We start from the raw sequence: 20,812 nt of genomic DNA, 5'->3' as shown, positions 1-20,812 counted from the left end.
TGGGGTTGTGGTGATCATGTGGGGTTGTGGTGATCATGTGGGGTTGTGGTGATCATGTGGGGTTGTGGTGATCATGTGGGGTTGTGATCATGTGGGGTTGTGGTGATCATGTGGGGTTGTGGTGATCATGTGGGGTTGTGGTGATCATGTGGGGTTGTGGTGATCATGTGGGGGTTGTGATCATGTGGGGTTGTGGTGATCATGTGGGGTTGTGGTGATCATGTGGGGTGTGGTGATCATGTGGGGTTGTGGTGATCATGTGGGGTTGTGGTGATCATGTGGGGTTGTGGTGATCATGTGGGGTTGTGATCATGTGGGGTGTGGTGATCATGTGGGTTGTGGTGATCATGTGGGGTTGTGGTGATCATGTGGGGTTGTGGTGATCATGTGGGGTTGTGGTGATCATGTGGGGTTGTGGTGATCATGTGGGGTTGTGGTGATCATGTGGGGTTGTGGTGATCATGTGGGGTTGTGGATCATGTGGGGTTGTGGTGATCATGTGGGGTTGTGTGATCATGTGGGGTTGTGGTGATCATGTGGGGTTGTGGTGATCATGTGGGGTTGTGGTGATCATGTGGGGTTGTGATCATGTGGGGTTGTGGTGATCATGTGGGGTTGTGGTGATCATGTGGGGTTGTGGTGATCATGTGGGGTTGTGGTGATCATGTGGGGTTGTGATCATGTGGGGTTGTGATCATGTGGGGTGTGGTGATCATGTGGGGTTGTGGTGATCATGTGGGGTTGTGGTGATCATGTGGGGTTTGTGGTGATCATGTGGGGGTTGTGATCATGTGGGGTTGTGTGATCATGTGGGGTTGTGGTGATCATGTGGGGTTGTGGTGATCATGTGGGGGTTGTGGTGATCATGTGGGGTTGTGGTGATCATGTGGGGTTGTGGTGATATGTGGGTTGTGTGATCATGTGGGGGTTGTGTGATCATGTGGGGTTGTGGTGATCATGTGGGGTTGTGGTGATCATGTGGGTTGTTGGTGATCATGTGGGGTTGTGGTGATCATGTGGGGTTGTGATCATGTGGGGGTGTGATCATGTGGGGCTTGTGGTGATCATGTGGGGTTGTGATCATGTGGGGTTGTGGTGATCATGTGGGGTTGTGGTGATCATGTGGGGTTGTGGTGATCATGTGGGGTTGTGGTGATCATGTGGGGGTTGTGATCATGTGGGGTTGTGTGATCATGTGGGGTTGTGGTGATCATGTGGGGGTTGTGGTGATCATGTGGGGTTGTGGTGATCATGTGGGGTTGTGGTGATCATGTGGGGGTTGTGGTGATCATGTGGGGTTGTGATCATGTGGGGTTGTGGTGATCATGTGGGGGTTGTGATCATGTGGGGTTGTGGTGATCATGTGGGGTTGTGATCATGTGGGGTTGTGGTGATCATGTGGGGTTGGTGATCATGTGGGGTTGTGGTGATCATGTGGGGTTGTGGTGATCATGTGGGGTTGTGGTGATCATGTGGGGTTGTGATCATGTGGGGTTGTGGTGATCATGTGGGGTTGTGTGATCATGTGGGGTTGTGGTGATCATGTGGGGTTTGTGATCATGTGGGGTTGTGATCATGTGGGGTTGTGATCATGTGGGGTTGTGGTGATCATGTGGGGTTGTGTGATCATGTGGGGTTGTGATCATGTGGGGTTGTGGTGATCATGTGGGGTTGTGATCATGTGGGGTTGTGATCATGTGGGGTTGTGGTGATCATGTGGGGTTGTGGTGATCATGTGGGGTTGTGGTGATCATGTGGGGTTGTGGATCATGTGGGGTTGTGGTGATCATGTGGGGTGTGGTGATCATGTGGGGTTGTGGTGATCATGTGGGGTTGTGGTGATCATGTGGGGTTGTGATCATGTGGGGTGTGTGATCATGTGGGGGTTGTGGTGATCATGTGGGGTTGTGATCATGTGGGGTTGTGGTGATCATGTGGGGTTGTGGTGATCATGTGGGGTTGTGGTGATCATGTGGGGTTGTGATCATGTGGGTTGTGGTGATCATGTGGGGTTGTGGTGATCATGTGGGGGTTGTGATCATGTGGGGTTGTGATCATGTGGGGTTGTGTCATGTGGGGTTGTGATCATGTGGGGTTGTGGGATCATGTGGGGTTGTGGTGATCATGTGGGGTTGTGTGATCATGTGGGGTTGTGGTGATCATGTGGGGGTTGTGATCAACATGTGGGGTTGTGATCATGTGGGGGTTGTGATCATGTGGGGTTGTGATCATGTGGGGTTGTGTGATCATGTGGGGTTGTGGTGATCATGTGGGGTTGTGATCATAGTGGGGGTTTGTGATCATGTGGGGTAGTGGTGATCATGTGGGGTTGTGATCATTGTGGGGGTTGTGTGATCATGTGGGGTTGTGTGATCATGTGGGGGTTTGTTGTGGTGATCATGTGGGGTTGTGGTGATCATGTGGGGGTTGTGATCATGTGGGGTTGTGATCATGTGGGGTTGTGGTGATCATGTGGGGTTGTGTGATCATGTGGGGTTGTGGTGATCATGTGGGGTTGTGGTGATCATGTGGGGTTGTGATCATGTGGGGGTTGTGATCATGTGGGGTTGTGATCATGTGGGGTTGTGAATCATGTGGGGTTGTGGTGATCATGTGGGGTTGTGTGATCATGTGGGGTTGGTGATCATGTGGGGTTGTGGTGATCATGTGGGGTTGTGATCATGTGGGGTTGTGGTGATCATGTGGGGGTTGTGGTGATCATGTGGGGTTGTGGTGATCATGTGGGTTGTGGTGATCATGTGGGTTGTGGTGATCATGTGGGGTTGTGGTGATCATGTGGGGTTGTGTGATCATGTGGGGTTGTGGTGATCATGTGGGGTTGTGGATCATGTGGGGTTGTGGTGATCATGTGGGGGTTGTGATCATGTGGGGGTTTGTGATCATGTGGGTTGTGTGATCATGTGGGGTTGGTGATCATGTGGGGTTGTGGTGATCATGTGGGGGTTGTGGTGATCATGTGGGGTTGTGGTGATCATGTGGGGTTGTGGTGATCATGTGGGGTTGTGATCATGTGGGTTGTGGTGATCAATGTGGGGTTGTGGTGATACATGTGGGGTTGTGATCATGTGGGGTTGTGGTGATCAGGTGGGGTTGTGGTGATCATGTGGGGTTGTGGTGTTCATGTGGGGTTGTGATCATGTGGGGTTGTGGTGATCATGTGGGTTGTGGTGATCCATGTGGGGGGTTGTATCATGTGGGGTTGGTGATCATGTGGGTTGTGATCATGTGGGGTTTGATCATGTGGGGTTGTGTTGATCATGTGGGGTTGTGTTCATGTGGGGTTGTGTGTGATCATGTGGGGTGTGTGTGTGTGTGTGTGTGTGTGTGGGAAGGGGTTACAGACACGGTCGCCAGGGAGATTGGAGTGTGGATTTGTAAGGAGGTGAGTGGACTTTTCCACCTCCTCTCGGTCTCACAGGGAGCCCACCTCACCCTGCAGCGGAGCGGAGGGCGAAGCCTCGAAGGTAGCGAAGGGGAGAGAGGGAGAGGGAGAGGGAGAGGGAGAGGGAGAGGGAGGGGAGAGAGGGAGAGGGAGAGGGAGAGGGAGAGGGAGGGGAGAGAGGGAGAGGGAGGGGAGAGAGGGAGGGGAGAGAGGGAGAGGGAGAGGGAGAGGGAGAGGGAGGGGAGAGAGGGAGAGGGAGAGGGAGAGGGAGGGGAGAGAGGGAGGGGAGAGAGGGAGAGGGAGAGGGAGGGGAGAGAGGGAGAGGGAGAGGGAGGGGAGAGAGGGAGAGGGAGAGGGAGAGGGAGAGGGAGAGGGAGAGGGAGAGGGAGGGGAGAGGGGAAGGGGGAGGGGTTTCTAGAGCACCAGAGTGGGAAGGGGGGTTTCTAGAGCACCAGAGTGGGAAGGGGGGTTTCTAGAGCACCAGAGTGGGAAGGGGGGTTTCTAGAGCACCAGAGTGGGAAGGGGGGTTTCTAGAGCACCAGAGTGGGAAGGGGGGTTTCTAGAGCACCAGAGTGGGAAGGGGGGTTTCTAGAGCACCAGAGTGGGAAGGGGGGTTTCTAGAGCACCAGAGTGGGAAGGGGGGTTTCTAGAGCACCAGAGTGGGAAGGGGGGTTTCTAGAGCACCAGAGTGGGAAGGGGGGTTTCTAGAGCACCAGAGTGGGAAGGGGGGTTTCTAGAGCACCAGAGTGGGAAGGGGGGTTTCTAGAGCACCAGAGTGGGAAGGGGGGTTTCTAGAGCACCAGAGTGGGAAGGGGGGTTTCTAGAGCACCAGAGTGGGAAGGGGGGTTTCTAGAGCACCAGAGTGGGAAGGGGGAGGGGTTTCTAGAGCACCAGAGTGGGAAGGGGGGTTTCTAGAGCACCAGAGTGGGAAGGGGGAGGGGGGAGGTTTCTAGAGCACCAGAGTGGGAAGGGGGAGGGGGGAGGTTTCTAGAGCACCAGAGTGGGAAGGGGGGTTTCTAGAGCACCAGAGTGGGAAGGGGGAGGGGGGAGGTTTCTAGAGCACCAGAGTGGGAAGGGGGGTTTCTAGAGCACCAGAGTGGGAAGGGGGGTTTCTAGAGCACCAGAGTGGGAAGGGGGGTTTCTAGAGCACCAGAGTGGGAAGGGGGGTTTCTAGAGCACCAGAGTGGGAAGGGGGGTTTCTAGAGCACCAGAGTGGGAAGGGGGGTTTCTAGAGCACCAGAGTGGGAAGGGGGGTTTCTAGAGCACCAGAGTGGGAAGGGGGAGGGGGGAGGTTTCTAGAGCACCAGAGTGGGAAGGGGGAGGGGGGAGGTTTCTAGAGCACCAGAGTGGGAAGGGGGGTTTCTAGAGCACCAGAGTGGGAAGGGGGGTTTCTAGAGCACCAGAGTGGGAAGGGGGGTTTCTAGAGCACCAGAGTGGGAAGGGGGGTTTCTAGAGCACCAGAGTGGGAAGGGGGGTTTCTAGAGCACCAGAGTGGGAAGGGGGGTTTCTAGAGCACCAGAGTGGGAAGGGGGGTTTCTAGAGCACCAGAGTGGGAAGGGGGAGGGGGGAGGTTTCTAGAGCACCAGAGTGGGAAGGGGGGTTTCTAGAGCACCAGAGTGGGAAGGGGGGTTTCTAGAGCACCAGAGTGGGAAGGGGGAGGGGGGAGGTTTCTAGAGCACCAGAGTGGGAAGGGGGGTTTCTAGAGCACCAGAGTGGGAAGGGGGGTTTCTAGAGCACCAGAGTGGGAAGGGGGAGGGGTTTCTAGAGCACCAGAGTGGGAAGGGGGGTTTCTAGAGCACCAGAGTGGGAAGGGGGGTTTCTAGAGCACCAGAGTGGGAAGGGGGGTTTCTAGAGCACCAGAGTGGGAAGGGGGGTTTCTAGAGCACCAGAGTGGGAAGGGGGGTTTCTAGAGCACCAGAGTGGGAAGGGGGGTTTCTAGAGCACCAGAGTGGGAAGGGGGGTTTCTAGAGCACCAGAGTGGGAAGGGGGGTTTCTAGAGCACCAGAGTGGGAAGGGGGGTTTCTAGAGCACCAGAGTGGGAAGGGGGGTTTCTAGAGCACCAGAGTGGGAAGGGGGGTTTCTAGAGCACCAGAGTGGGAAGGGGGGTTTCTAGAGCACCAGAGTGGGAAGGGGGGTTTCTAGAGCACCAGAGTGGGAAGGGGGGTTTCTAGAGCACCAGAGTGGGAAGGGGGGTTTCTAGAGCACCAGAGTGGGAAGGGGGGTTTCTAGAGCACCAGAGTGGGAAGGGGGGTTTCTAGAGCACCAGAGTGGGAAGGGGGGTTTCTAGAGCACCAGAGTGGGAAGGGGGGTTTCTAGAGCACCAGAGTGGGAAGGGGGGTTTCTAGAGCACCAGAGTGGGAAGGGGGAGGGGGGAGGTTTCTAGAGCACCAGAGTGGGAAGGGGGGTTTCTAGAGCACCAGAGTGGGAAGGGGGGTTTCTAGAGCACCAGAGTGGGAAGGGGGGTTTCTAGAGCACCAGAGTGGGAAGGGGGGTTTCTAGAGCACCAGAGTGGGAAGGGGGGTTTCTAGAGCACCAGAGTGGGAAGGGGGGTTTCTAGAGCACCAGAGTGGGAAGGGGGGTTTCTAGAGCACCAGAGTGGGAAGGGGGGTTTCTAGAGCACCAGAGTGGGAAGGGGGGTTTCTAGAGCACCAGAGTGGGAAGGGGGGTTTCTAGAGCACCAGAGTGGGAAGGGGGGTTTCTAGAGCACCAGAGTGGGAAGGGGGGTTTCTAGAGCACCAGAGTGGGAAGGGGGAGGGGGGAGGTTTCTAGAGCACCAGAGTGGGAAGGGGGGTTTCTAGAGCACCAGAGTGGGAAGGGGGGTTTCTAGAGCACCAGAGTGGGAAGGGGGGTTTCTAGAGCACCAGAGTGGGAAGGGGGGTTTCTAGAGCACCAGAGTGGGAAGGGGGGTTTCTAGAGCACCAGAGTGGGAAGGGGGGTTTCTAGAGCACCAGAGTGGGAAGGGGGGTTTCTAGAGCACCAGAGTGGGAAGGGGGGTTTCTAGAGCACCAGAGTGGGAAGGGGGGTTTCTAGAGCACCAGAGTGGGAAGGGGGGTTTCTAGAGCACCAGAGTGGGAAGGGGGGTTTCTAGAGCACCAGAGTGGGAAGGGGGGTTTCTAGAGCACCAGAGTGGGAAGGGGGGTTTCTAGAGCACCAGAGTGGGAAGGGGGGTTTCTAGAGCACCAGAGTGGGAAGGGGGGTTTCTAGAGCACCAGAGTGGGAAGGGGGGTTTCTAGAGCACCAGAGTGGGAAGGGGGGTTTCTAGAGCACCAGAGTGGGAAGGGGGGTTTCTAGAGCACCAGAGTGGGAAGGGGGGTTTCTAGAGCACCAGAGTGGGAAGGGGGGTTTCTAGAGCACCAGAGTGGGAAGGGGGGTTTCTAGAGCACCAGAGTGGGAAGGGGGGTTTCTAGAGCACCAGAGTGGGAAGGGGGGTTTCTAGAGCACCAGAGTGGGAAGGGGGGTTTCTAGAGCACCAGAGTGGGAAGGGGGAGGGGGGAGGTTTCTAGAGCACCAGAGTGGGAAGGGGGGTTTCTAGAGCACCAGAGTGGGAAGGGGGGTTTCTAGAGCACCAGAGTGGGAAGGGGGGTTTCTAGAGCACCAGAGTGGGAAGGGGGGTTTCTAGAGCACCAGAGTGGGAAGGGGGGTTTCTAGAGCACCAGAGTGGGAAGGGGGGTTTCTAGAGCACCAGAGTGGGAAGGGGGGTTTCTAGAGCACCAGAGTGGGAAGGGGGGTTTCTAGAGCACCAGAGTGGGAAGGGGGGTTTCTAGAGCACCAGAGTGGGAAGGGGGGTTTCTAGAGCACCAGAGTGGGAAGGGGGGTTTCTAGAGCACCAGAGTGGGAAGGGGGGTTTCTAGAGCACCAGAGTGGGAAGGGGGGTTTCTAGAGCACCAGAGTGGGAAGGGGGGTTTCTAGAGCACCAGAGTGGGAAGGGGGGTTTCTAGAGCACCAGAGTGGGAAGGGGGGTTTCTAGAGCACCAGAGTGGGAAGGGGGGTTTCTAGAGCACCAGAGTGGGAAGGGGGGTTTCTAGAGCACCAGAGTGGGAAGGGGGGTTTCTAGAGCACCAGAGTGGGAAGGGGGGTTTCTAGAGCACCAGAGTGGGAAGGGGGGTTTCTAGAGCACCAGAGTGGGAAGGGGGGTTTCTAGAGCACCAGAGTGGGAAGGGGGGTTTCTAGAGCACCAGAGTGGGAAGGGGGGTTTCTAGAGCACCAGAGTGGGAAGGGGGGTTTCTAGAGCACCAGAGTGGGAAGGGGGGTTTCTAGAGCACCAGAGTGGGAAGGGGGGTTTCTAGAGCACCAGAGTGGGAAGGGGGGTTTCTAGAGCACCAGAGTGGGAAGGGGGGTTTCTAGAGCACCAGAGTGGGAAGGGGGGTTTCTAGAGCACCAGAGTGGGAAGGGGGGTTTCTAGAGCACCAGAGTGGGAAGGGGGGTTTCTAGAGCACCAGAGTGGGAAGGGGGGTTTCTAGAGCACCAGAGTGGGAAGGGGGGTTTCTAGAGCACCAGAGTGGGAAGGGGGGTTTCTAGAGCACCAGAGTGGGAAGGGGGGTTTCTAGAGCACCAGAGTGGGAAGGGGGGTTTCTAGAGCACCAGAGTGGGAAGGGGGGTTTCTAGAGCACCAGAGTGGGAAGGGGGGTTTCTAGAGCACCAGAGTGGGAAGGGGGGTTTCTAGAGCACCAGAGTGGGAAGGGGGGTTTCTAGAGCACCAGAGTGGGAAGGGGGGTTTCTAGAGCACCAGAGTGGGAAGGGGGGTTTCTAGAGCACCAGAGTGGGAAGGGGGAGGGGGGAGGTTTCTAGAGCACCAGAGTGGGAAGGGGGGTTTCTAGAGCACCAGAGTGGGAAGGGGGGTTTCTAGAGCACCAGAGTGGGAAGGGGGGTTTCTAGAGCACCAGAGTGGGAAGGGGGGTTTCTAGAGCACCAGAGTGGGAAGGGGGGTTTCTAGAGCACCAGAGTGGGAAGGGGGGTTTCTAGAGCACCAGAGTGGGAAGGGGGGTTTCTAGAGCACCAGAGTGGGAAGGGGGGTTTCTAGAGCACCAGAGTGGGAAGGGGGGTTTCTAGAGCACCAGAGTGGGAAGGGGGGTTTCTAGAGCACCAGAGTGGGAAGGGGGGTTTCTAGAGCACCAGAGTGGGAAGGGGGGTTTCTAGAGCACCAGAGTGGGAAGGGGGGTTTCTAGAGCACCAGAGTGGGAAGGGGGGTTTCTAGAGCACCAGAGTGGGAAGGGGGGTTTCTAGAGCACCAGAGTGGGAAGGGGGGTTTCTAGAGCACCAGAGTGGGAAGGGGGAGGGGGGAGGTTTCTAGAGCACCAGAGTGGGAAGGGGGGTTTCTAGAGCACCAGAGTGGGAAGGGGGGTTTCTAGAGCACCAGAGTGGGAAGGGGGGTTTCTAGAGCACCAGAGTGGGAAGGGGGGTTTCTAGAGCACCAGAGTGGGAAGGGGGGTTTCTAGAGCACCAGAGTGGGAAGGGGGGTTTCTAGAGCACCAGAGTGGGAAGGGGGGTTTCTAGAGCACCAGAGTGGGAAGGGGGGTTTCTAGAGCACCAGAGTGGGAAGGGGGGTTTCTAGAGCACCAGAGTGGGAAGGGGGGTTTCTAGAGCACCAGAGTGGGAAGGGGGAGGGGGGAGGTTTCTAGAGCACCAGAGTGGGAAGGGGGGTTTCTAGAGCACCAGAGTGGGAAGGGGGGTTTCTAGAGCACCAGAGTGGGAAGGGGGAGGGGGGAGGTTTCTAGAGCACCAGAGTGGGAAGGGGGAGGGGGAGGTTTCTAGAGCACCAGAGTGGGAAGGGGGAGGGGGAGGTTTCTAGAGCAACCAGAGTGGGAAGGGGGAGGGGTTTCTAGAGCACTAGAGTGGGAAGGGGGGTTTCTAGAGCACCAGAGTGGGAAGGGGGAGGGGGGAGGTTTCTAGAGCACCAGAGTGGGAAGGGGGAGGGGTTTCTAGAGCACCAGAGTGGGAAGGGGGAGGGGGGAGGTTTCTAGAGCACCAGAGTGGGAAGGGGGGTTTCTAGAGCACCAGAGTGGGAAGGGGGGTTTCTAGAGCACCAGAGTGGGAAGGGGGGGGGGGCGAGGCTGGTATGGGAGGGGGGAGGAAGAGGAGGAGGAGGAGGGGGAGGGGGTCGTCAAAGGCTTCTGGGTGAGTGAGTGGGCGTGGGTGGGTGGGTGGGTGGGTGGGTGGGCGTGTGTGAGGTCAAATGATATTGATGGTAATGAGAGAAGGGGTGTTGGGCGCCGCCCATCACGAGAGAGAGAGAGAGAGAGAGAGAGAGAGAGAGAGAGAGAGAGAGAGAGAGAGAGAGAGAGCCAGCGCCACGCCCACGCCCCTCCCCCAGCTGGTGAGATGACACGCCCCCTCCGGCGTAAGGAGGGCAAGAGAGAGAGCTCACAGTCAAACATGAATCGGTTATAAACATCTCGTACAAAAGCTATATATATAAATGTATATATAAATGTATATAGTTCTACACATATTTCAAGAAAGAAAAAATTTCTCTTAAACGTACGAGGAAGGAGGAGGGGCTTTGGAAGATGGAATGAGGGGAGGGGGAAGGAGGGAAGAGGAGGGGGAGAGTGAGGGGAACTCCAGCGCCAATTGGTTGAGAGAGAGAGAGAGAGAGAGAGAGAGAGTGGACCGCGGGCGTGTGGAGAAAGAGAGAGAGAGAGAGATAGAAAGAGACGTGGGTGGAGGGGGCATGGGGTGGAGGAGGAGGTCAAATGGGACGGGAGAGAGGTGGAAGGGGAAGGTGTGTGTGTGTGTGTGTGTGTGTGTGTGTGTGGAGGAGATGTATGATCCATTCATCTGTTTCAGGCAGTGTCTTGCTCCCCGTCCTCCTCGTACTCGCCCATGTCCTCTTCGTCGTCAATACTGGCCTCCTGGTATTGCTGGTACTCAGACACCAGGTCGTTCATGTTCGATTCTGCCTCTGTGAACTCCATTTCGTCCATCCCTTCCCCCGTGTACCAGTGGAGGAAGGCCTTCCTTTTGAACATGGCCGTGAACTGTTCAGAGATGCGCTTGAACAGCTCCTGGATGGCAGTGGAGTTGCCGATGAAAGTGGAGGCCATCTTGATGCCTCTAGGTGGGATGTCGCACACGGCCGTCTTCACGTTATTTGGGATCCACTCCACGAAGTAGGAGGAGTTCTTGCTCTGGATGTTGTACATCTGTTCGTCCACCTCCTTCATGGACATCTTGCCACGGAACACCGCGGCCACCGTGAGGTACCGGCCGTGCCGTGGGTCGCACGCCGCCATCATGTTCTTGGCGTCGAACATCTGCTGCGTCAGCTCGGGCACCGTCAGGGCGCGGTACTGCTGCGACCCGCGCGCGGTCAGGGGCGCGAACCCTGGCATGAAGAAGTGGAGACGTGGGAAAGGCACCATGTTCACCGCTAGCTTCCTCAAGTCCGCGTTCAGCTGGCCGGGGAAACGGAGGCAGGTCGTGACGCCAGACATGGTCAGGGAGACGAGGTGGTTCAGGTCGCCGTACGTCGGGTTGGCCAGCTTGAGCGTCCGGAAGCAGATGTCGTACAACGCCTCGTTATCGATGCAGTACGTCTGGTCGGTGTTCTCGACCAGCTGGTGGATGGAGAGCGTCGCGTTGTACGGTTCGACGACGGTGTCGGACACCTGTGCAGGGGAACAAAAGAAAAACATACCGTCAGTACAATGTAAAGCCAGCCAATTACGACTCGTAACTACATAATCACATCATCTACCACTACCATGTGTCATTACGTCACTATTCATGACCTTCCACTATGAACCCCAAATGAGGCAAATGTTTACAACTACCATTTACAACCTCAGTAAAACAGAGGCAATAAATACTCTACTTTCTTTTTTTACAATCATATATATCATACATATACAACAGACGTAAACAATGTATACGTCCTTATAATCCAGAATTGTTAACGATCGCTTATAGGACAGTAGTGAACTACAGGCACTGTGTGGACGAAAAATAGACCCCACCTACCCATTCCTCCTCCACCCACTCCCACCCATTCCTCCCTCCTAGTGGGCCGTCTCGAAACCCAAAGAGGGAGCACCATCAGGCGTCCTACGTCACACTGGTTCTCTCTCTCTCTCCCACCCACCTATTCCTCCTCCACCCACACCCACCCATTCCTCCCTCCTAGTGGGCCCTCTCGAAACCCAAAGAGGGAGCAGCACCACCAGACGTCCTACGTCAAACTGGCCCTCTCTCTCTCTCCCTTTCTCTTCGCTCCCTCTCTCCCTCTCATCTTACCTTAGGTGATGGCACGACGGAGAAGGTGTTCATGATTCTATCTGGGAACTCCTCCCTGATCTTCGAAATGAGGAGGGTCCCCATTCCCGACCCAGTCCCTCCGCCTAGGGAATGGGTCAGCTGAAATCCCTGGAGACAGTCGCAGTTTTCGGCTTCTTTCCTCACCACGTCCAGCACAGAGTCGACCAACTCGGCCCCCTCCGTGTAGTGACCCTTGGCCCAGTTGTTGCCCGCTCCTGACTGACCTGAGGTGGTGTGGGGGGGGGTCAAAGGGCACGAGGAAGGGGAGGGGAAAGGGGTAGGGGGAAAGAGAGACGTGGTCAGCAAGGCGCATCGTGGTTAAGGGATGAAGACAGAGCATCAAAAAGTTGGGATGGTTTAGGTTTAGCTAGGGAAGGGTCAAAGGAAAAGGTGGAAGGGAGGGAAGAGAAGTGGGGAGGGAGGGGAGGTTGAGGTCAAGACATGGAGAGAGAGAGAGAGAGAGAGAGAGAGAGAGAGAGAGAGAGAGAGAGAGAGAGAGAGAGAGAGAGAGAGAGAGAGAGAGAGGAGGCCTAGACAGTTCGATAATATCTCTATAAAGGCTCATAAAGTACCTATATAACATTATATATATATATATATATATATATATAAGTTCCATCATATATACAAAAATAATCTCAAGACAATTATACATTAAACTAAAAAAAATATATATATGACTCCTTGGCAGCAATGTAACTTTAAACTATTTTAAAAACTATTCTATGTTTTTTAACATTATAATTATAACTTCTTTACGACAATGTTACTTTAAACAACTCTTCTAAGAACAAGTGAATAATTCTTTACTCATGAATATGTCAACTAGATGAATGAACAAGGTGTGCAGGGCTGTGTTAAAAATGGTTAACAGAGGACAAGGTTGAATAGTGGATCAAATAAGGCAGTTTAACATAGCGGGGATGCTGTGTTCAAACTAGAGGGTGAGGGTGGATGTGCAAAACAAACATGCAAAAAGCCATCATTCCCCAGGCATGCAAGCAAGCATGGGTGTGTGTGTGGGCGTGTGGGTGTGAGGGTGTGGGTGTGGGCGTGTGGGTGTGAGGGTGTGAGGGTGTGGGTGTGGGTGTGGGTGGTATTAGAAGCAACAGAGCACTATGGCAACACGACTCCTGTGTTGGGTAAACACGGCTGCCGCGCCTAGGTTGAAAAACCAAAACAAAACAAACAAGTATTTGACTCTTAATTGACTATTCTTCAATTACCAGAGTGAAAATACAAGTCTCGAACACACAGTTACAACGCTGATTTGAATATGCAAATTACAAGGAAATCAAACTAAACGCTAGGTACATAAACGATAGATATCTACAGTTTCCCGAGGAAGCGCTCGGCTATAGTTTAAAAAAACTTCATAAATAACGCCCATGTTAAACTTATAATTTGTACCTGAATTTTAACATAGGCGTTTAAAAATGCAACAGAGGCGTTATTTAGCACTGGCATCAACGAATACCTGACCCTTACGCGTAATGTCTTTAAACATTTCCTCAATTCAAAAACTCTCTACATATATACTTCAAAGACAGTTCGACTCTTTTAATATGTGACCTTTAAGTCATAAGGTCAAGAAAGGTCAGGCCATAGGCTCAAGGGTCATACCGTTCTACTAAAGGGGTTAAACAAGTGAATGTGTAAGGTCATACACTGATAACAATTATCAACATTGAACTACAATGGCATCAATGTGGAAATATATACATATTCCTATGAGTCCACGGGGGAAAATGAAACACGATAAGTTCCCAAGTGCCCTTTCGTGTCATAATCACATCATCATCAGGGGAGACACAAGAGAGAAATATAACATCCAGTTGTGTCTCCCATGATGATGATGTGATTATGACATGAAAGTGCACTTGGGAACTTATCGTGTTTCATTTTCCCCCAAAGTGGACTTATAGGAATATACATGATCACGCGCAAAATTGTGATCCTCTGCAATATATATATATATATATATATATATATATATATATATATATATATATATATATATATATATATATATAGGCTGTTGTGCACTTCTAGCAGAATTAGGGAGGTACATAAGGGAGGGGAGAATCGTGATGGGGAGAGAAAGTGAGAGAGAAGAGGGGTGTGCAGGTGTACGGGGGAGAGAGAGGGCTTGGGGAGGTAACTAGGTGCAGTGAGGGAGGAAGATTCGTGTGGTGGGGAGATAGGGAGAAAGGAGGGAGGAAGATCATGGCAGTGAGATGGGGTGAGGAGGGAGTGTGCAACACTAAGAGAATTAGGGACGAGACAGAGACAGATAGATGGGGGCGTGGGGGCGAGAGATAGGGGGCGTGGCGTGGTGGGGCGAGAGATGTGGGTCGGTTACTAACCGAAGACGATGTGTTCTGGTTTAAAGAGTTTGCCGAGCGGTCCGGCGCGTACGGCATCCATGGTTCCCGGCTCCAAGTCCACCAACACGGCGCGGGGCACAAACTTGCTCTGGTTACCCTCGCTGGGGGAGCGTGTGGGGGCGCGCACACACACACACACAAGCAACAAACAAACCCGGCTGTTAGTGCAACACACGTACATATACACTGAACACCCATACCCACTCCCCTGTGTTGCGTGAGCGGCCCCTCGCAAGCCTCGTTTGGCTTCAATAGAGTCGCGTTTTTTTGATAAATAACGCGAGCGTTTTTCAAGCCATGTCATTTTTTTTAAATGCTCATTAACGTTCTGTAAGATGGCTACCCCGGGCCCTCACACAACACAGGGGTGTGTGTATTCACACTCGGGTGTATGTTAATGCTGGTGTATATATATATATATATATATATATATATATATATATATATATATATATATATATATATATATATATATAAGCGCCCATCTAACCTCCTTTCTGACTTATGAGAAATAAGTCGCCTCAACACTCATGTGTTTAAAGTACTGTACTGACTTCTCTAACAACTATAGCGTTTAAATCAGGCATTTTCATGACTTCTCAAACTATAGCGTTCAAATTAGGCATTTAAATGACATCTCAAACAACTACAGCGTTGAAACCAGGCATTTTAATGACTTCTCAAACTATAGCGTTTAAACCAGGCATTTTAATGACTTCTCAAACAACTATAGCGTTTAAATTAGGCATTTAAATGACTTCTCAAACAACTATAGCGTTGAAACCAGGCATTTTAATGCCTTCACAAACAACCATAGCGTTTAAACCAGGCATTTTAATGAGCTCAAACAACTATAGCGTTGAAACCAGGCATTTAATTGACTTCTCAAACTAGCGCGTTTAAATTAGGCATTTCAATGGCAACTATAACGTTATTAAAATTCTACTGGACATTTTTTTTATTTTCGTAATCATCACATTTAAATACAGCTCCAATGTTGAGTGGACTGCATTTCTGGCGTCATCAGGCAGGAGGCTAAACGAGAGAGAAGGAGAGTGAGCATTTAAATTGGAGAGCATTTAAATTCCAGTCGTTCATTCAGGATGCAAAGCAAACTGAATTCTATACATTGAGGGGGAAGAAAAAAAAAATAAGATGAAACCAGATAACAAAAAGCATTTTTTTTTTTTTTTTTTTTTATATAGATGAATAATGCTGGCCACCCTTTCTGACCCGTTGTGACGTAGAGCGGGCGTTGTTGTTACTGTTGGTTGTACAACAGATGGTCTGGGTAGCCGTTTTGCTGACGGCAACAGAAGCTTCGTTTTGGACATTAAATATACATATATAGATGATGTGGTTATTACACGAAAGTGCACTTGGGAACTTATCGTGTTTCATTTTCCCCCGTGGACTCATAGGAATATATATATATATATATATATATATATATATATATATATATATATATATATATATATATAGTGTCAATGAACACGCAATTTCATAAAACATAATACCTTTCAACAGTCAGGATTCGAGCCCAGGAACTTTCACGAGGTAGTCGGGAACGCTAACCGTCAGGTTAAGATATCCTGGGATATCACAGCCTAGCCTGACGTCAGCGCTCCCGACTACCACGCGAAATGTCCAGGGTTCGAATCCTGGCTACTGAAGGGTATGACATATATGGAGCGATCTTCAAGTGATCCATTACTTCTAATTATAACTATCTAATCATAATAATGGTGACTACTTGGATATCATTTAAATTAGAAAAAAGCATGAAGCAACACTGTTGCGGTCGGCATTTAAAAAAAAAAAAAAATGACAGGCACAATGGCTGGCAAGACTGGGGTGAGGCTCGTGCGTTATCAGGTAACCTGCCCGCGTAAATGCTGTTAAAGGTGAGGCTCGTGAGTTATATCGGGTGACCCAGCCTTGCATGGTTAGGGTGAGGCTCGTGAGTCATCACGTGACCTGCCTAGATAACATGTGCTGTTAGGATAAGGCTCAGGAGCTGTTAGTGTGAGGCTCGTGAGTTATGAGGTGTCCAGCCCCTACCATATATGCTACAGGGGTGAGGCTCGTGAGTTATAAGGTGTCCAGCCCCCAACATACATCATAAGGGTGAGGCTCGTGAGTTATAAGGTGTCCAGCCCTTAAACATATTGTACAGGGGTGAGGCTCGTGAGTTATAAGGTGTCCAGCCCCGTAAACATATAGTATACGGGTGAGGCTCGTGAGTTATAAGGTGTCCAGCCCCACAAACATATACTATAGGGGTGAGGCTCGTGAGTTATAAGGTGTCCAGCCCCGCAAACATATACTATAGGGGTGAGGCTCGTGAGTTATAAGGTGTCCAGCCCCGCAAACATATACTATAGAGGTGAGGCTCGTGAGTTTTTAATGAGGCGTCCTGCCCACCACGGGCATGCTGCACGGGTGGGGCTCGTGAGTCGCCCTGCCCACGTACCGAAGACAAAATGGCTGGGTTTGAAGAGTTCGCCAAGGGGTCCAGCTTTAACCGAGTCCATAGTACCAGGCTCCAAGTCCACTAGGATGGCCCGGGGCACGTACTTCCCAGGGGCGCCCTCGCTGGGGGGGTAGGGGGGGTCACACATGGAGAACTACACATAGGGGGTCAAGCCAGGTCACTCAATTGGGGGTCATGTATACAAACACACAAGATGGAGGAGAGGTTGGACATGTAAACACAGAACATTCTCGTAGCCATATTGAGTCCCAAGTGGCACTCGAGGAGAGACTTGAACACACACACACACACACACACACACACACACACACACGAGGAGGAGGAGGTCATTAAAAACACACATGACCCTGGTTTTTGACCCCTTTGAACAGGGTGGTTCGCTGGCCACTCCACTCTGGGCCCTTAACTACACCACCCTGACCTTAAAACCATATGACCTCTGATTGGTCTGATCTATAAAAAGGGCTTGGCCTGTAACCACCCTGTTCAAGGGGGAGGTCAAAGGCACTACTTAAAAAAAAATTAGCTACAATACACATCGAAATTAACATATAAACATCAGCATTATATATATAAATTAGCCAGCCTCCAGGACTGGACGTGTGTGTGTGTGTGTGTGTGTGTGGTAATGGTCCAATAATGTAATTCATCCTCCTATAAGGTCATAGACTGGTATTAATCATTAATGTAATCAACTTATCAGCGAAATTACATTATCAACAACTACTTAATATCATAATGTACTCAACCTCTCATTAGCGAAATTACATTATCAACAACCACTCATTAATATAATGTAATCAACCTCTCATCACCGAAATTACATTATCAACAACCACTTATTAATATACTAACGTAATCAACCTCTCATTAGCGAAATTACATTATCAACAACCACATCTCATTGACTAAATCACATTATAAACAATCTTATTAACGAATTACATTATCAGCAGCCACTCACTGAAGAACAGAATTACATTATCAACCATATCAGAACAATTACATTGTTGTCATTCTCATTAACGAAGAGAATTACATTATCAACCATCTCAGAACAGAATTACATTATCGTCATTCTCATTAACGAACAGAATTACATTAACAACCATCTCAGAACAGAATTACATTATCGTCATTCTCATTAACGAACAGAATTACATTAACAACCATCTCAGAACATAATTACATTTATCAACAATCAGTCGTTAAGAGAGAGAATTACATGAAACACCGCTGTGTTACCTGGGGTACAACAACACACTGGTTTGACCTGGTGGCTTTTTATGGTATAGTGATACACACACACACACACACACTCACATAAACAGACACAGACTCACATAAACAGACACACACACACTCACGTAAACAGACACACACACACTCACGTAAACAGACACACACACACTCACGTAAACAGACACACACACACTCACGTAAACAGACAGACACACTCACATAAACAGACACACACACACTCACGTAAACAGACACAGACTCACATAAACAGACACACACACACTCACGTAAACAGACACAGACTCACATAAACAGACACACACACACTCACGTAAACAGACACACAGACTCACATAAACAGACACAGACTCACATAAACAGACACACACGCACTCACGTAAACAGACACACACGCACTCACGTAAATAGACACACACGCACTCACGTAAGCAGACACACACGCACTCACGTAAACAGACACACACGCACTCACGTAAACAGACACACACGCACTCACGTAAACAGACACACACACACTCACGTAAACAGACACACACACACTCACGTAAACAGACACACACGCACTCACGTAAACAGACACACACACACTCACGTAAACAGACACACACGCACTCACGTAAACAGACACACACACACTCACGTAAACAGACACACACACACTCGCGTAAACAGACACACACACACACAAGGACACAGACACACACTCACATAAACAGACACACACACACTCACGTAAACAGACACACAGACTCACATAAACAGACTCACATAAACAGACACACACACACTCACATAAACAGACACACACGCACTCACGTAAACAGACACACACACACTCACGTAAACAGACACACACGCACTCACGTAAACAGACACACACACACTCACGTAAACAGACACACACACACTCACGTAAACAGACACACACACACTCACGTAAACAGACACACACGCACTCACGTAAACAGACACACACACACTCACGTAAACAGACACACACGCACTCACGTAAACAGACACACACACACTCACGTAAACAGACACACACACACTCACGTAAACAGACACACACACACAAGGACACAGACACACACTCACATAAACAGACACACACACACTCACGTAAACAGACACAGAGACTCACATAAACAGACACAAACACACACACAAACACAGACACACACAACCACACACAGACAAACACACACACACTCACATAAACAGACCCACTCACATAAAGAAACACACACACACACACACATACACACACACACAAGGACAGACAGACAGACAGAGAGACACACTCACACAAACAGACACACACACAGACACAGACACAGCCTCACCTGTAGTAGACATTGATCCTCTCCAGTTGAAGTTCACGAACATCGTGAGGGACGTTGTCCCTTAGGGTACCGGCCGCGGTCAAGCCATGCTCGTCGCTGATGATCTCCCAGAACTGTGGGAAACGGAGTGGAATGGCTGTTAGTCCCACTGGGTAATAAACAACCTTCAAACTGGGTATATATGTATATAAACGCCCATATACAAACGTATAAAGTATATATACATACACAAAAGACATAGATATAGACACATGTTCATAATGCACCAGGCTTGACTTCATCCATTCCCGTCGCTACCACCGCCACACCGGGAAATTACATTTAGAGTGGGTGTATATATATATATTATATAAACGCCCATATACAAACGTATAAAGTATATATACATACACAAAAGACATAGATATAGACACATGTTCATATTGCACCAGGCTTGACTTCATCCATTCCCGTCGCTACCACCGCCACATCGAAAAATTACATTTAGAGTGGGTATATATATCATATAAACGCCCATATACAAACGTATACAGTATATATACATACACAAAAGACATAGATATAGACACATGTTCATATTGCACCAGGCTTGACTTCATCCATTCCCGTCGCTACCACCGCCACACCGAAAAATTACATTTAGAGTGGGTATATATATCATATAAACGCCCATATACAAACGTATACAGTATATATACATACACAAAAGACATAGATATAGACACATGTTCATATTGCACCAGGCTTGACTTCATCCATTCCCGTCGCTACCACCGCCACACCGAAAAATTACATTTAGAGTGGGTATATATATCATATAAACGCCCATATACAAACGTATACAGTATATATACATACACAAAAGACATACATATAGACACGTGTTCATATTGCACCAGGCTTGACTTCATCCATTCCCGTCGCTACCACCGCCACACCGAAAAATTACATTTAGAGTGGGTATATATATCATATAAACGCCCATATACAAACGTATACAGTATATATACATACACAAAAGACATACATATAGACACGTGTTCATATTGCACCAGGCTTGACTTCATCCATTTCCGTCGCTACCACCGCCACATCGGAAAATTACATTTAGAGTGATTATATATATATATACCTTACTACCCCACACCGCGCATGCGCGCGGAATTCAAACCTCCCCTGACAATGTTTACGTCTAACTGCTTCGTAAGGGGTTTAATGTAATTCATGGGGGTTCCCCACCATTCTTTCCTTGAAATTACCTTTACTTGTATGACTCAATCGGTACGATGGACATGAATGGAATTGCCCCAACGTCAAGTCTTGAAATAAGGTAATTGTTAAATATAATCGGTGTGCACTGAGTAATGTAATCACTGAGTAATGTAATCACTGAGTAATGTAATCACTGAGTAATGTAATCACTAAGGCGGTTATCGTTAATAATGCAAGTTGGGGAACGAATAATGTAATCATATCAAGCCCATTCACACAAGTAATGTAATCAGGTAACGAGTTATAATGTAATCGCTGTGTCTTAATGTGTCACTAATTAATATGCAATTTGTTCGTGTGTGTGTGTGTGTGTGTGTGTGTGTGTGTATGTGTGTATATATATATATATATATATATATATATATATATATATATATATATATATATATAT

At 50.0% G+C, this 20,812-nt stretch overlaps 1 protein-coding gene and 1 long non-coding RNA gene across 3 annotated transcripts in view; one reads left to right on the top strand and one right to left on the bottom strand.

Moving 5' to 3' along the window:
- Positions 1 to 4,972: 4,972 nt before the first annotated feature.
- LOC139748728 (uncharacterized) lies at positions 4,973 to 9,694 on the top strand. The gene is made up of 2 exons (XR_011712811.1): positions 4,973 to 5,189; positions 9,285 to 9,694. It is a non-coding gene; the product is annotated as an uncharacterized lncRNA (long non-coding RNA).
- Positions 9,586 to 20,812, bottom strand: part of LOC139748727 (tubulin beta-1 chain-like) — a 32,344-nt gene continuing 21,117 nt past the window's right edge. The window contains exons 2-5 of one of the 2 annotated variants that reach the window (XM_071662096.1): positions 19,150 to 19,262; positions 14,023 to 14,144; positions 11,636 to 11,880; positions 9,586 to 11,010 (exon numbers count right to left, since the gene is read on the bottom strand). In XM_071662096.1, coding sequence (XP_071518197.1) covers positions 10,186 to 11,010; positions 11,636 to 11,880; positions 14,023 to 14,144; positions 19,150 to 19,262 — 1,305 coding nt within the window. In that variant the 3' untranslated portion in view covers positions 9,586 to 10,185. Of the gene's footprint in view, positions 11,011 to 11,635; positions 11,881 to 14,022; positions 14,145 to 16,519; positions 16,642 to 19,149; positions 19,263 to 20,812 lie in introns of both variants that reach the window. The other variant, XM_071662095.1, reaches the window with a different exon arrangement.

Source organism: Panulirus ornatus, chromosome 5 (assembly GCF_036320965.1).
Source record: "Panulirus ornatus isolate Po-2019 chromosome 5, ASM3632096v1, whole genome shotgun sequence".
NCBI classification, from domain to species: Eukaryota; Metazoa; Arthropoda; class Malacostraca; order Decapoda; family Palinuridae; genus Panulirus; species Panulirus ornatus.
Note: the sequence above shows the minus strand (reverse complement) of the source record. Positions and strands in the feature narration are given on the sequence as shown.